Source organism: Cetorhinus maximus, chromosome 24 (assembly GCF_964194155.1).
Source record: "Cetorhinus maximus chromosome 24, sCetMax3.hap1.1, whole genome shotgun sequence".
NCBI classification, from domain to species: domain Eukaryota; kingdom Metazoa; phylum Chordata; class Chondrichthyes; order Lamniformes; family Cetorhinidae; genus Cetorhinus; species Cetorhinus maximus.
The window spans coordinates 6,479,117-6,492,610 of record NC_135902.1 but is presented as its reverse complement, the minus strand read 5'-3'; the positions used below and the strand labels follow the sequence as shown (position 1 = coordinate 6,492,610).

At 41.2% G+C, this 13,494-nt stretch overlaps 1 protein-coding gene across 2 annotated transcripts in view; it reads right to left on the bottom strand.

Moving 5' to 3' along the window:
- Nucleotides 1-649: 649 nt before the first annotated feature.
- Nucleotides 650-13,494, bottom strand: part of LOC144699627 (ras-related protein Rab-40B) — a 73,682-nt gene continuing 60,837 nt past the window's right edge. For both annotated transcript variants that reach the window (XM_078570703.1, XM_078570704.1), the window contains 2 exons: nt 8,132-8,354; nt 650-1,693 (listed from right to left, as the gene is read on the bottom strand). In XM_078570703.1, the coding sequence (XP_078426829.1) occupies nt 1,425-1,693; nt 8,132-8,354 (492 nt within the window). In that variant the 3' untranslated portion in view covers nt 650-1,424. The remainder of the gene's footprint in view (nt 1,694-8,131; nt 8,355-13,494) is intronic.

Below are 13,494 nucleotides of genomic sequence, written 5' to 3'. Positions count from 1 at the left end.
CAGATAACTAAGAAGAAACAAGACCCCCCCCCCTCCACAATTCCAACCGCCACTAGAGAAAATGCTTCAACGTGGAAGTTGGGATGGATCAAAGAGGTTGAGTTTTTCCACAGGTATTGACAACATCAACATATTAAAACTGACTGATATCAGGTGCACTGTTGTAGGTGTGACTTGTTCTGGCAGGCCTCTTCTGCCTTCGCTTTGGCACTTGATCAGAAACTGACATATCTTTCCCATTGAGAACTATGTGGACTACGAGTTAAGGCTCAGGCTTGGAATGCAAACATAGATACTGTGGTTCAGAATCCAGCACAGGAACTTTAGGACAGTCGCTCCACTCTTGAAATCTTTTTACATTTCATCAAGATTTAAATATTTAAAAAGCAACTGCATCTTCACTCTTTGCAATAGAAGCATCTTGTTTATGAAAACCACCATGCAACCAGTAACCCACTGAAATAAGTGGGTCACCATCAGCATTATGAATGAAAAACCTAGGACAGATGTCAATTTTTACAAAACAGGCACACTTAAAATCATTACAAATTATGCTTCTGCCCAGATTATTTTTTTCAAACAAAGTGTTTTAATTACAAAACATTATGGATAATTGATTCATAAATCTTCATCCGCCATACTGGTAACATTTCCACCAACATCATCTTTGGCATTTCTATTCCCTTAGTATTAAACTTTGTAGTGTTTTTTTTTTTGTTTTTGTACAAAACAAACTGTTGTCCCACAAGGAAAATTATATTTACAAATCACTGAAGTCATATTAATTCACAACAGTTAACAACCAGCAGAGCAACTTGGAAATAGATTAACATAAAAATTGTCCATAATATTTTTCAGCATATGATTTGTACATAAAAATTTGAAGGTTATTTTATAGGTGCCTGCAAGTTGTCATGGCAAACCATATTCCTAGAAAGTGATCCTTCAACTGCTAGCAGGATCCACGTTCTGACTGCAATATTTAAGAATGTTTTAAACAACATACAGTATAGCATACATTGCAGTTAAAATTCCAACTCCCAATATCAATTTAAATACTCAGCAACATCACACATGCTTAATTCTTCCAAATTACTTAAAACAATCAGAGACAACTCAGTTGTCTGGCTCACACAAAAATGGACATAGTTTTGACAGAGCTATCATGAAACAAACTCTTGCCCTTGCCTCAATTGAAACACTCAACAGGGAAACAGATCCCCATCATGCCTTTCACAATCACTGTTTAAATTAGCAGCATAATTTCTCATTCCTTTGTGCAAACTTTGAACCTACAGTTTATGGGCCCTTTGCAAATATCATTGTCGAAGAAGTTCTCTCACTGGAACAGCTGAGACAACGGCTTGTCATGGCTGCATAAGTAGTGATCAGATTTCACTTTCCTTTTTCATGTTTAGATTTAGCTAAGAGATTTTGCAGCTGTTTCGACTGCAGCTCTGTGTTGGACTTTGGGAAGGACGAATGATCTTGGATTTCTTCAGACTGTTTTGCTTGCTACCATTAGCAGTGAGAGAGTAGGAACGTCCATGCATCATCCTGGCATTCAGTCCATTGGCCATTGAAAAAGACTTAAGGTGACTCTTTAAGGTAACAGGAAGGGGCAGTTTGTCCACTAGATGTACAGGTGTGCATGAAACAATGGCTCGGCAACAGAGATCCTGTAGGCTCAGCACTGTTTGAAAAAAAAGTTTTAAAATTACTTATCTAGGAATAGTAAGACAATATACCTTCATAAGCAAACAAAAGGCAAAACTCTGCTCTACTAGACAGAGAAACCTAGCTTTGGAATGTATAGTGTACTGCCACCATCTGGTGTATTGTCTTAACGAACCGCACACCATACTTTGACATTTCAGTGATTCCTGTTTCAGCCACACTAAAATTACAGTTAACTCTCCAGGTGACAGTTATCATCCCGAAACATTTTTTCTATTTTACGGTAGATGTTCATATGGTTAAGGCAATTAGCATCCCTCCCAATTTGTGTCTATTTTCAATTACCCAGGAACTTGGGGAGCCTACAGTTCCCCCTTGCTTTCTCCATGGCAATGCTTCAGACAATCAGAGTTGACTTGCTAACCAAATAACACCCTTTTCTTCTTGCAGTCAGAGTCATATAGCACAGAAACAGGCCCTTCGACCCATCACGTCTGTGCCGGCCATCAAGCACCTATCTATTCTAATCCCATTTTCCTCAAATCCCTTCTAAACCTCCTGCTCCTTACCTTAAATCTATGCCCCCTGGTTACTGACACCTATGCTAAGAAGAAAAGTTTCTTCCTATCTACCCTACCTATGCCCCTCATAATTTTGTATACCTCTATCAGGACCCCCTCGGCCTTCTCTGCTCTATGGAAAACAACCCTAGCCTATCCAGTCACTCTTCATAGCAGAAACACTCCAGCCCAGGCAACATCCTGGTGAATCTCCCCTGCACCCTCTCCAGTGCAATCACATCCTTCCTATAGTGCAGCGACCAGAACTGCTCAAAGTACTCCAGCTGTGGCCTAACTAGCATTTTATACAGCTCCAACATAACCTCCCTGCTCTTATATTCTATGCCTCAGCTAATAAAAGGCAAGTATCCAATATGCCTTCTTAACCACCTTATCTACCTGTGTTGCTGCCTTCAGGGATCTATGGACATGTACACAAAGGTCCCTCTGATCCTCTGTACTTCTTAGGGTCCTACCATTCATTGTGTATTCCTTTGCTGTGTTAGTCATCCCAAAATGCATCACCTCACACTTCTCAGGATTAAATTCCATTTGCCACTGCTCTGCCCATCTTACTAGCCCATCTATATCGTCCTGTAATCTAAGGTTTTCCTCCTCACTATTTACGACACCACCAATTTTCGTGTCATTTGCGAACTTACTGATCATACCTCCTATATTCATGTCTAAATCATTAATGTACGCTACAAACAGAAGGGTCCCAGCACCGATCCCTGCGGTACACCACTCATCACAGGCTTCCAATCACAAAAACAACCTTCGACCATCACCCTCTGCCTCCTGTCACAAAACCAATTTTGGACCCAATTTGCCAAATTGCCCTGGATCCCATGGGCTCTGACCATCTTGACCATTCTCCCATGCGGGACCTTGTCAAAAGCCTTACTGAAGTCCATATAGACTACATCAACTACACTACCCTCATCTACACAACTAGTCACCTCCTCAAAAAATTCAATCAAATGCTGATTGACGATTGCCATGCTGATCATCCCCGATTAATCCCTGCCTCTCCAAGTGGAAATTAATCCTGACCCTCAATTTTTCCAATAGTTTCCCTACCACTTATGTTAGACTCACTGGTCTGTAATTACCTGGTTCATCCCTACTACCCTTCTTGAATAATGGTATCACATTCGCTGTCCTCCAGCACCTCTCCTGTGGCCAGAGGGGATTTGAAAATTAGTGTCAGAGCCCCTGCAATCTCCTCCTCACATAACAGCCTGGGATACATCTCATCTCGGTCTGGGGATTTATCCACTTTTCAGCCTACTAAAACCACTAATACCACCTTCCTTACAATACTAATTTGTCGAAGTATATCAAAGTCCCCCTCCCTGATTTCTCCACCTACATCGTCCTTCTCCATAGCCAACACAGATGAAAAGTAAATAAAGCATCCAAAACCTCACCTACATCCTCTGGCTCCATGCACAGATTGCCACTTTGGTCTCTAATGGGCCCTACTCTTTCCCTGGTTATCCTCTTGCCCTTAATATATTTATAAAATATCTTGGGATTTTCCTTTATCTTGCCCGCCAGTGCTTTTTTCATGCCCCCTCTTCGCTCTCCTAATTACTTAAGTACCCCCCTACACTTTCTATACTCCTCCAGGGCTTCTGCTGTTTTCAGCCCTCCGTATCTGCTTTTTCTCCCCCCCTTCTCCAATCCTCTATATCCCTTGACATCCAGGGTTCCCCGGACTTGTTGGTCTTACCCTTCACCTTTATGGGAACACGTTGGTCCTGAACTCTCACTATTTCCTTTTTGAATGACTCCTATTGGTCTGATGTGGACTTTCCTACAAGTAACTGCTCCCAGTCCACTTTGGCCAGATCCTGTCTTATCACATTGAAATTGGCCTTCCCCCAATTCAGGCCCTTTATTTCTTTGTCCTATTCAATAACTACCTTAAATCTTACAGAGTTATGGTCACTATGCCCGAAATGCTCCCCCACTGACACTTCTACCACTTGCCCGGCTTCATTCCCTAAGATTAGGTCTAGCATCGTCCCTTTTCTTGTAGGACTTTCTATATGCTTGCTCAAAAAGCTCTCCTAGATGCACTTTAAGAATTCCGCCTCCTCTAAGCCTTCCACACTAAGACTATCCTTGTTAATATTGGGGAAGTTGAAATCCCTTACGATTATTACCCTATTATTTTTACACTTCTGAGATTTGCCTACATATCTGCTCCTCTATCCCCCCCTGACTGTTTGGAGGAGTATAGTACACTTTCAGCAAAGTGACTGCCCCTTTTTGTTTTTAGGTTCTACCCATATGGCCTCATTTGAGGAACCTTCTAAGATACCATTCCTCCTTACTGCAGTAATTGACTCCTTCATCAATAGTGCAGAGCCACCTCCGCTTTTACATCCTCCTGTCACGCCTGAAGATTCTATACCCTGGAATATTGAGCTGCCAGTCCTGCCATTCCCTCAACCATGTCTCTGTGACAGCAACAATATCATATTCCCATGTGTTGATCAACACCCCCAATTCATCTGCCTGACTTGTAAGATTCCTTGTGTTAAAATAGATGCAACCCAGCCTTGCATTATTCCCTTGTGCCTTAACAGGTCTATATTTGCTCTGCCTTCCAAGCTGACTTAGTTTTTCTTCTATATTTGGCTGTGCATCTACTGTACCTCCACTCTGTATCCCACCCCCCTGCCAAATTAATTAAACCCCCCCCCCCCCAACAGTACGAGCAAACCTCCCCACAAGGATGTTGGTCTTGTCTGGTTCTTCTTGTTTTGATCGTTTAAAATTTAGCATTTTTTTGTTTGTCCCAATAAGTGCAAGACGAAAAACTTCGGCAACATGTCTTCCTTTACGGCAATATTCAAATTCCTAATTTATTGGAAGAGAATTCAAGTTTCGAATTTTCAGGCTGCATTGAGGGCAGAAATGGAGGTGGACGAGTGCTGACTAGTGCTAGCTGCTGTGCTGGTTATCTGACCCATTCCCAATACTGGCCATTTTTGCCAGGTTTGGAGTTGGCACAGCTAGCCACCATCAAAAGGTGGGTAAGCCAACTAGGCTTGATCAAAGCCTTGCTAAGGGCACTAAAAGGAGGCCGACTGGGACTTTCCCAATTGACCTCCAGTTTCCCAACCTGACGGGGGTGCAGCTTAACTGCTTGTAGGTGAGCACCCAGTTGCAGGCCAGGGAGCAGTGCTCCAGGCAGGCCTAGAGGCTCTCTGCCAACCTGGGTGCTGCTGCAGCCAAAGCCAGCACTGTGGAGAGATTCCCATCACCCCCTCAGTGGTGGTCTGGTTGATGTATCTGTTTTCTATCTGAAGTTTTAAGGAAGTTAAAGTCAGTTAAAGAAAGTTTAAGAAAGCCAGCCTGCTACTCCTCTCAATCTTTACGGCCTTTGATTGGCCCTCCAGATTTGAGAGCCTACCTGACACCATTAAAAGGAGAGGGAACCTGCCTCTAAGTCAATTACAGGGGCACCTCTGTGAAAATTCCAGAGTGGCTGGCCTCTCCTTAGAGGTGGGTTTGGGAACCAGAAACCTTTTCACCGTTGACAATAGAATGAAAAATGCAAGTCTTGAAATTGGGTGGAGTGTTTATTGCCCTAACCATATGAATATCCACCATAAAATAGAAAAAAAATGTTTCAGGATGATATCTGTCACCTGGAGAGTTAACTGCAATTCTAGTGTGGTTTAAACAGGAATCACTGCAAAATGTCAAAGTATGGCGTGTAGTTCATTAGGACATACACCAGATGGTGGCAGTACACTATACATTCCAAAGCTAGGTTTCCTGTCTAGTGGAACAGACATTCAATCTGACATTTTGGACTGATCTGACAGCATAGCTAATGGGTCAATATTCTCTACCCTGTAGTGAGCCAATTATATTGAGGTCTGATACTTCATGCCACATTTGTCTAGTCTAAACATTTTTGAGTGAATCAGATAGAAACTAAATTACTGGACAAGTTAACCCACAAATTGCTGACTCCCTTCAAGATTGTTAGTAACATGGGCAATGTGTACTTATGTCCCCTCTTTGGGGAGTGCTAGTTCACTAAAATTAGTTATAATAAATCCTGACTGAATCCCACAGCTTTTGTAGATTGCAGTGTTATATACTCATGATGGAATTTCCAAAAAAACACTCAGTTGATCAAAATGGTTAAATGGATCAATGACAAAAACATTGTTTTAAAAAATCATGACTTTCATATATGCTGTCAGTTACCAATTCTCTACACACTAACTTGTAAATAAGGTAACTGTAAGACACATGAACAACTTTACATAAAAAGCTCTGAAGAAAAAGTATAATGTGATGGGTCTTATAGAGATGAAGGAAAACAGAGGGATAAGAAAGAAAAAAGATTGGGTGTGGGTGGGGGAAAGGGAGAAGCACTGAAGACAAAAAAAAAACAGCGTCAAAGTGATTTTGAGAATTACAACTGAAAGAAATGTAGGAATGGAACAGACATATCCAGTGCTGGAGAGACAAACAAACGTGGCCATGGTTGTGGAAAAGGGAGACAAGGGTCTTGAATTTGCTAATGGAGCCACTGGGAATCAGTGAAGCTTGGCAAAGACAGGGAAAGAGAGAATCTGACTGCATGAGGAAGAGATCCTGGCTGTAGTGCTTTGAAGTTGTGGAGGACAAAAGCCAGTAGGAGTAGCTTTGAATAAATTATGCTTTGAGATGATAAAAGTACAGATTAGTGAGAAATGTGGGGTAGAGGTAGCCAATCCTATATATGTGAAAGAACGTATTTTTGGCAACAGACTGAATGTGAGAAAGAAAACTCAGATAGCAAGGATCTGCTCCTCATCGAGATTTAGCCCGAGATGACAGACAGGGAGGCTGAAGGAGTCAAGGTCAGGAGGTTTATAAGAACTGAAAGGTGCCAAAGAAAAAATTTGGACTCATCTTAAAATGCTGATTATGCACATAACGGCTTATAATTCATTCACCGGTTAATTTTCAAACATATGTTTTTCCCTACTTGAAACTTCACTGTGGATTATTCTCTGCTGAAATACAGGGCTGCATTTCAGCTTCAGAAATATTAATTTCAGAATAAGAAATCTTTCATCACAACTCTTCTGCACCATCTTTTTTTTTTAGAAAAAGGAGCACAGGAGATAGCTAGTATCATGTCAATCAAGAATAGACTATGGCTGAAAATGATTTTCAACCAGTCTAAGAATCTAAGCAGACAGCAGAAGAAAAGAAACTCAGTTACCTTCATTTTCCAGGGTAATCCTCCAGTAGTTAACAGTTTTAGCTATTTTGAGCTAATGGAAGTCATCAGGGGAGCGATAGAAAATTAAGATTTCAAAAGGAGGGGCATCAGGGATGGAGCAAGATGATTACTTATCCTCAAATATGCTCTCTCAGCCAGTGTAGCTTATTGACAATGGGATGATGAGTAAGCAAGACAGTGCAGCACAAGCCACAGTCAGTGAGACTACTATTGGACAAATCTAATCAAGAGGCGATGAAGAAAGTTATGGCTCTGAGGGGAACGAGGAGGAGAGAAATCAGGCAATGCTGCATGAGTGCAAGTAAGCTGTCTTGAAGTTTATGAAGTCTGAAGTATCGTTCTGAGCCAACAGGCCACTGACATCTAGCCTGATTGTGCACCCAGGGAAAGGGGGATGGAACTTATGATGGAGACACCTGGAAGATAGTACTTTCTATCCTGTTGTGTGCTGTTCTCAGCTTGCATTAGATACAACAAATACAAATACAAAAGGAAAAAAGTCAAAGTTCTTATATTTATGTTTAGGTTTAAAAAGGTTTCATTTTGGAGCTGACCCTCCAGATCCTGCAATTTTTGAGAGAAAAATACATTTCTCAGACTTAACAGCATTAAATAAAATCCGTACCTCGGTTTGGCCTCCAGAGTCTGTCCATTCCATGCCGCATGAGCACGATCCTTGCCAGTTCTGTGAATGACTCAATGATGTTAAAATTGCACAAAGGGCTAACTTCAAAGAATGTCATGCCTTGCCGTTCAGCGTAAGCCTGAGCTTGTTCTGTCGACACCTGCCGCTTAAAGGCCAAGTGAAGACGATTCCCAACCAGGATCTTAGGCACACCGGGGGCATGCTGAGGGAAGGAGGAAAAGAAAGGGACAATTTAACAAGAACCAGGAACAGCAGCATAATGGTTATGTTAATGGGCTAGTAATTCAGAAGCATGGGCAAATAATCCAAAGACATGAGTTTAAATCCCATCACGGCAGCTGAGGGATTTAAATTCAGTTAATTAAATAAATCTGGAATAAAAAGCTAGCATCAGTCATGGTGACCATGTAACTACTGGATTGTCATTAAAAACCCTTCTGATTCCTTGAGGAAAGGGAATCTGTTGTTTTTACTCTATCTAGCCTATGTAACTCTAGAGGCACAGCAATATGGTTGACTCCCAAGTGTCCTGTGAATTGAGCCATTCAGTTGTACCAGACCATGGCAACAATGTACAAAAATAAAACCAGATATCTACCCCACATTGACCAAGACACCCGATTTGGACATGACTGTTCTTCTCAGTAACATCTGGGGACTTGTGTCAAAATTGGGAGAGCAGTCTCCAGAGACTCATCAAGTAACAAGCTCATCCTTACCAATATACCGGTCATAGATGCATCTGTCCATGACAGTAATGGCAGGAGTGATCACTGCACTGTCCCATGTCTTCACACTCCATTGTGTTGTGTGGCACTACAAGCATGCTAAATGAAATAGATTCAGCAGAGAACTAGCAGCTCAAAGAGACATCATCAGCTGCATCAGAATTGTATTCCACCACCATCTGTAATCTCATGTCTGGCACATCCCTCACTCTACCACTACTATCAAGTCAGGAGACCAACCGTGGTTCAATAAGGAGTACAGGAGAGCATGCCAGGAACAGCACCAAGCGTACCAATAAATGAGATCCCAATGTGGTGAAGCTACAGCACAGAACTACATGCATGGTAAACTTTGGAAGCAGCATGCTACAGACAAAGCTAAGCAATTTCAGAATCAACAGGTCAGATCAAAGGTCTGCAGTCCTGCCACATGCAGTTGCAAATGGTGGAGGACAATTAAACTATTGGGAGGAAGAGACTCCATGAACATGCCCCTGATAGCAGAGTGCGCAGAAGACAAGGCTGAAACATTTGCAAACATTTTCAGCCAGAAGTGCCGTGTGGATGATTAATCTTGGCCCCTATCTGGCGTCCCCGCCATCACAGAAACCAGTTTCAGCCAACTCAATTCATTCCATGTGAAATCAAGAAACGGCAGAGTGCAACAAATAAAGCAAGGAATATGGGTCCTGGCAATATCCAGGCTGTAATGTTGGAGAATTGTGGTCCAGAACTAACCACACTTATAGTCAAACCATTCCAGTACAGCTGCAACACTGGCATCTATCCAACAAGGTAGAAAATTGCCTGGAAATGTCCTGTCCACAAGCAGAATAAATCCAATTTGGTCAATTATGTATGCCCCATTGGCCTACACTCAATCATCAGCAAAGTGATAGAACATATTGTCGACTGTACTTGCTGACCAACAACTGGCTCACTGACACTCAGTTTTAGTTCTGCCAGAGCAACTCTGCTTCAAATCTCATTACAGACTTGCTCCAAATATGGACAAAAGAGCTGAATTCTCGAGGCAGGGTGAGACTGACTGTCCTTAATATCAAAGCAGCATTTGACTGAGTGTGACATCAAGGAGCCTTAGAAAAACTGAAGCCAACAGGAATCAGGAGAAAAATTTCATACCTAGCACAAAGGAAATGGTTGTGGTTTGTTGCAGGTCAATTATTTCCACCCCAGGACATTGTTGCAGGAGCTCCTCAGAACTAATGTTTCCTCTAAGTGGTCCAATTAAATGAATCACCCACGCACCACCAAAAAAAAAGAGGGTATGTTGCTCACGACAGTGTCATAGGTCAAACCATTTTTAGCTGCTTCATTATTTCTTGATGCGATTAGCTAACATGAAGAATGACATTCTTTCATGCTGGATTTTTCTGATATTGAACTAGAAGTTCAAATATTCGAGTCAATCCATATCCTTCCATTACTTAAATAATTGTTGTTAATAATGAGGAGGATACAGATTGACAGTTGCGTAGTTAACAGGGAGCATGATTCTGCCAGTGGTACTGAGTGATCGATTTACCTCCCAACCCAGCCGTGGAGTACTTGATCCAACTGATCAGCTATAAGTTGTCTATTCCTTCCATTTCAGTGAAGTCTCAACGAATCAAACTTTGATGACAGGAAATTCCCCTCAGTGTCAAAGTTATCAACCATTTCTGCTGGCAGAATAGCAAAATCATAGAACAATGCCCATGAGTAGCAGAAATTTCAGTGGCTGATTTGGTTTAGCCAAATTTTTGTTTGGCACTGGCAAGGAGAACAGCAAAATCCTTTGCAAAAGAGGTGCTTCCATGGCGCAAGCCAGCTTCTTCCACCATGTGACTGCACTGATCAATCAGAGCAGAGTGGTTAGACCTAAAGCGCGTTCAAATATGAAACACTGGAAAGCCATCATTTCAAATCAAGATTTCTCTGTGAAGCAATGTGCAAAGTGTGCAAGTTTGGCAAAACCTGAGAGAAAGTTACACTTTCACTGAACAAATGGAATTAAGGTTTTTTTCCCCTTTTCACACATTCACACCACTGCATTAGGGTGGTATTTAATGCATCACAGTAAGGACTCAACATGTAGCATTTTAAATGCACTCTGTCTATAGGTATGTTGGCTAATATTAAGATGCATTCATGTGGCACATTGGGCCTCCACGGCTATCACAAAGCTTTGCGTAACCTGAATTTCAAGGCGGTTCCCCTGGGATTTGATTCATCGAGAGTTTGCTGTAATGGCAAATTTGGGACAGTTTTGCACAATGGGCTCATTTGCACTCAGAATTCAATTGAGACTACCACACAGCTGACTCCTCTCGGAATTCCCAACAACTGCACACCGCTGATCCTGTTTCTGGAAATACACAAACCCTACCCTAGCCATATAACTTCTGGCCCTGCATGAGCACTTCCAAATCAACCAATAATTCTGGAAATTATCAGTACATTTTGCAGTTTTCTGGTTATGTTTATGGTTAAGAATCAACCTTTGCCATGTCTCAAAAGCAGACCATTTACAAATGTAAGAGGACATCTTTGCCCAGTGCTTTCAAGGCCATCAGGTCTAGGTAATTTCACACATCACCAGGACAACATTTTGATTCAGCTCCAGAGTCACATTGGATTAGTTTCTTCTCATTCATTCCCTTTGTATGTATTACATGATAGACACCAATAAGGAAGGCCAGTGGATCCATTTTAGTTCTTCCATCCAGAAAGATCTTAAAGTTCCCTCATTTTACCAAACAAGTAGTGTTGTAAAATAATCAGCATACTTTGCATTGAACCTTTCGCCATAATCATAACATTGTAGCAAAACTAGCAAAATTGCCTGTCAGTCAGAGGTTACATTGTTAGAAGAGTAAATGCCGAAAAATAAGTTTGTTTAATCGATCATATTTTGTCACCATTGCCTCAGCCCATTGAAATTTCAAAATCTTCAAACATCTTCTGATGAATAATCCTAAACGTCCACACAAATTTTCTAGTTTTTAAACTTTAGGAATGATGATTGCTATGGAAAACAATGTAGATTTTGTTTTTGAATTATCTAAGATTTTCTCTCTATATCTTGGGGTATTATTGAATACTTCATTTAGCCTAACGGGATAGAGCCTATAATGGGAACTCACGCTATAATAAACACAAACATTGTCACAAACAATATCCAACCTAGATAGTTTTCTATGTTGTTTTATCCCTTTATTATTGAATTTAGACATGTGATTTGTGGATAAGATTAAACAGATGTTGTATTTTCACCTTTTAAAATTAAAATGATTATGTCTGACAACAATGTCCAAATTAATGCAGCAACTGTGACAGTAAACAGAAATGATATAGCTTTGTACATAATAATGGGCGTTTAAGCATCCACGGACGCCTGCAGACGGTTGCTCCATCTTGGAAACAAAGGAGGTCAGGTTTTCCTGGCAATCAGAGCACCCTGAGTCAGCAGGAAGCCTACAGACACACAGATAGCTGAGAGCTATCATTCTTGTGACACGTGATCATTTTATGCCCGTGAACCAGTTTGTATTAATTCCATGTCATCTTGTCATTTAATATAAAACTGTAGAGCAGTTGCAAAAATCTAATACTGCTACTAGTCAATGTAATAAAACTCATTATAAAGAACCACTCGTGTGTAAGACAGGAGTAGAGCTATTAGTGCTGGACGAACAACCACAGTAACCATGGAGGAATTCTCCAACATGTCCCATCTAATTTGAAAGAATAAAAAGTAATTTAAACTCTTACAATCTTTTGTGTCATCAATTTGTGAACGTAATAAGGCCTCTGCAGTATCTGACAAAATGCATGTTCACCAAATGTGACTTCTTTGAAAGAAAATCCTCCCTCCAATGGTTCAGTGGGTCAATGCACTGTGTGGTGTGGTAACCACAGTCCGGTAAGGTTCCACATAACGTGTTCCAAGTTCGTTAATCCTAGTCTTTGATAGTAAAGGCTTGCTTGGGAATGGCAGCAGAGAAGAAAGAACTTAGCAACTCACACACGAGTGTGCAAAATTCTGTTTTTATTGAATCCTTATTACTGTCCATCACCTCCCTCTTGGAAGTACATAGCTAGTGACACAGTCCAACCTTACACGTGTACCAAACCAATACTGCCATCTTATGAGTTGCGGCTTTGAGAGGACAGAGCACAAGAGAAAGAGAGCACACGCATGCAACCTTCAACAAGTCAAATACTAGAATGCCCAATGATTTTAACAAAGGGAATTCCGATCACATCATCTGACACGGTCAAAAGGATATCAGCGGGAAGTTCTTAATAAGCCTTAGATGAGGTACATATGCATCTCAACTAAAAGATGGCACTTATTACTTGGAATGTGCAAGTCTAGATGGGGTAGAGGAACAAAGGGATCTTGGTGTACAAATATACTAACCACTAAAAATTACACCACAGGTTAGCAAGGCCTTAAAACAACATAAACAGGCTTTATTTCTATAGGGATGTAACTGAAAAGTAGGGACGTTATGATAAACTTTGGTTAGACCACACTTAAGAGTCCTGCTACAATTCTGGTAGCCATAATTAGAAAAAAAGCAGAGGCACTGGCTAAGATTTACACGG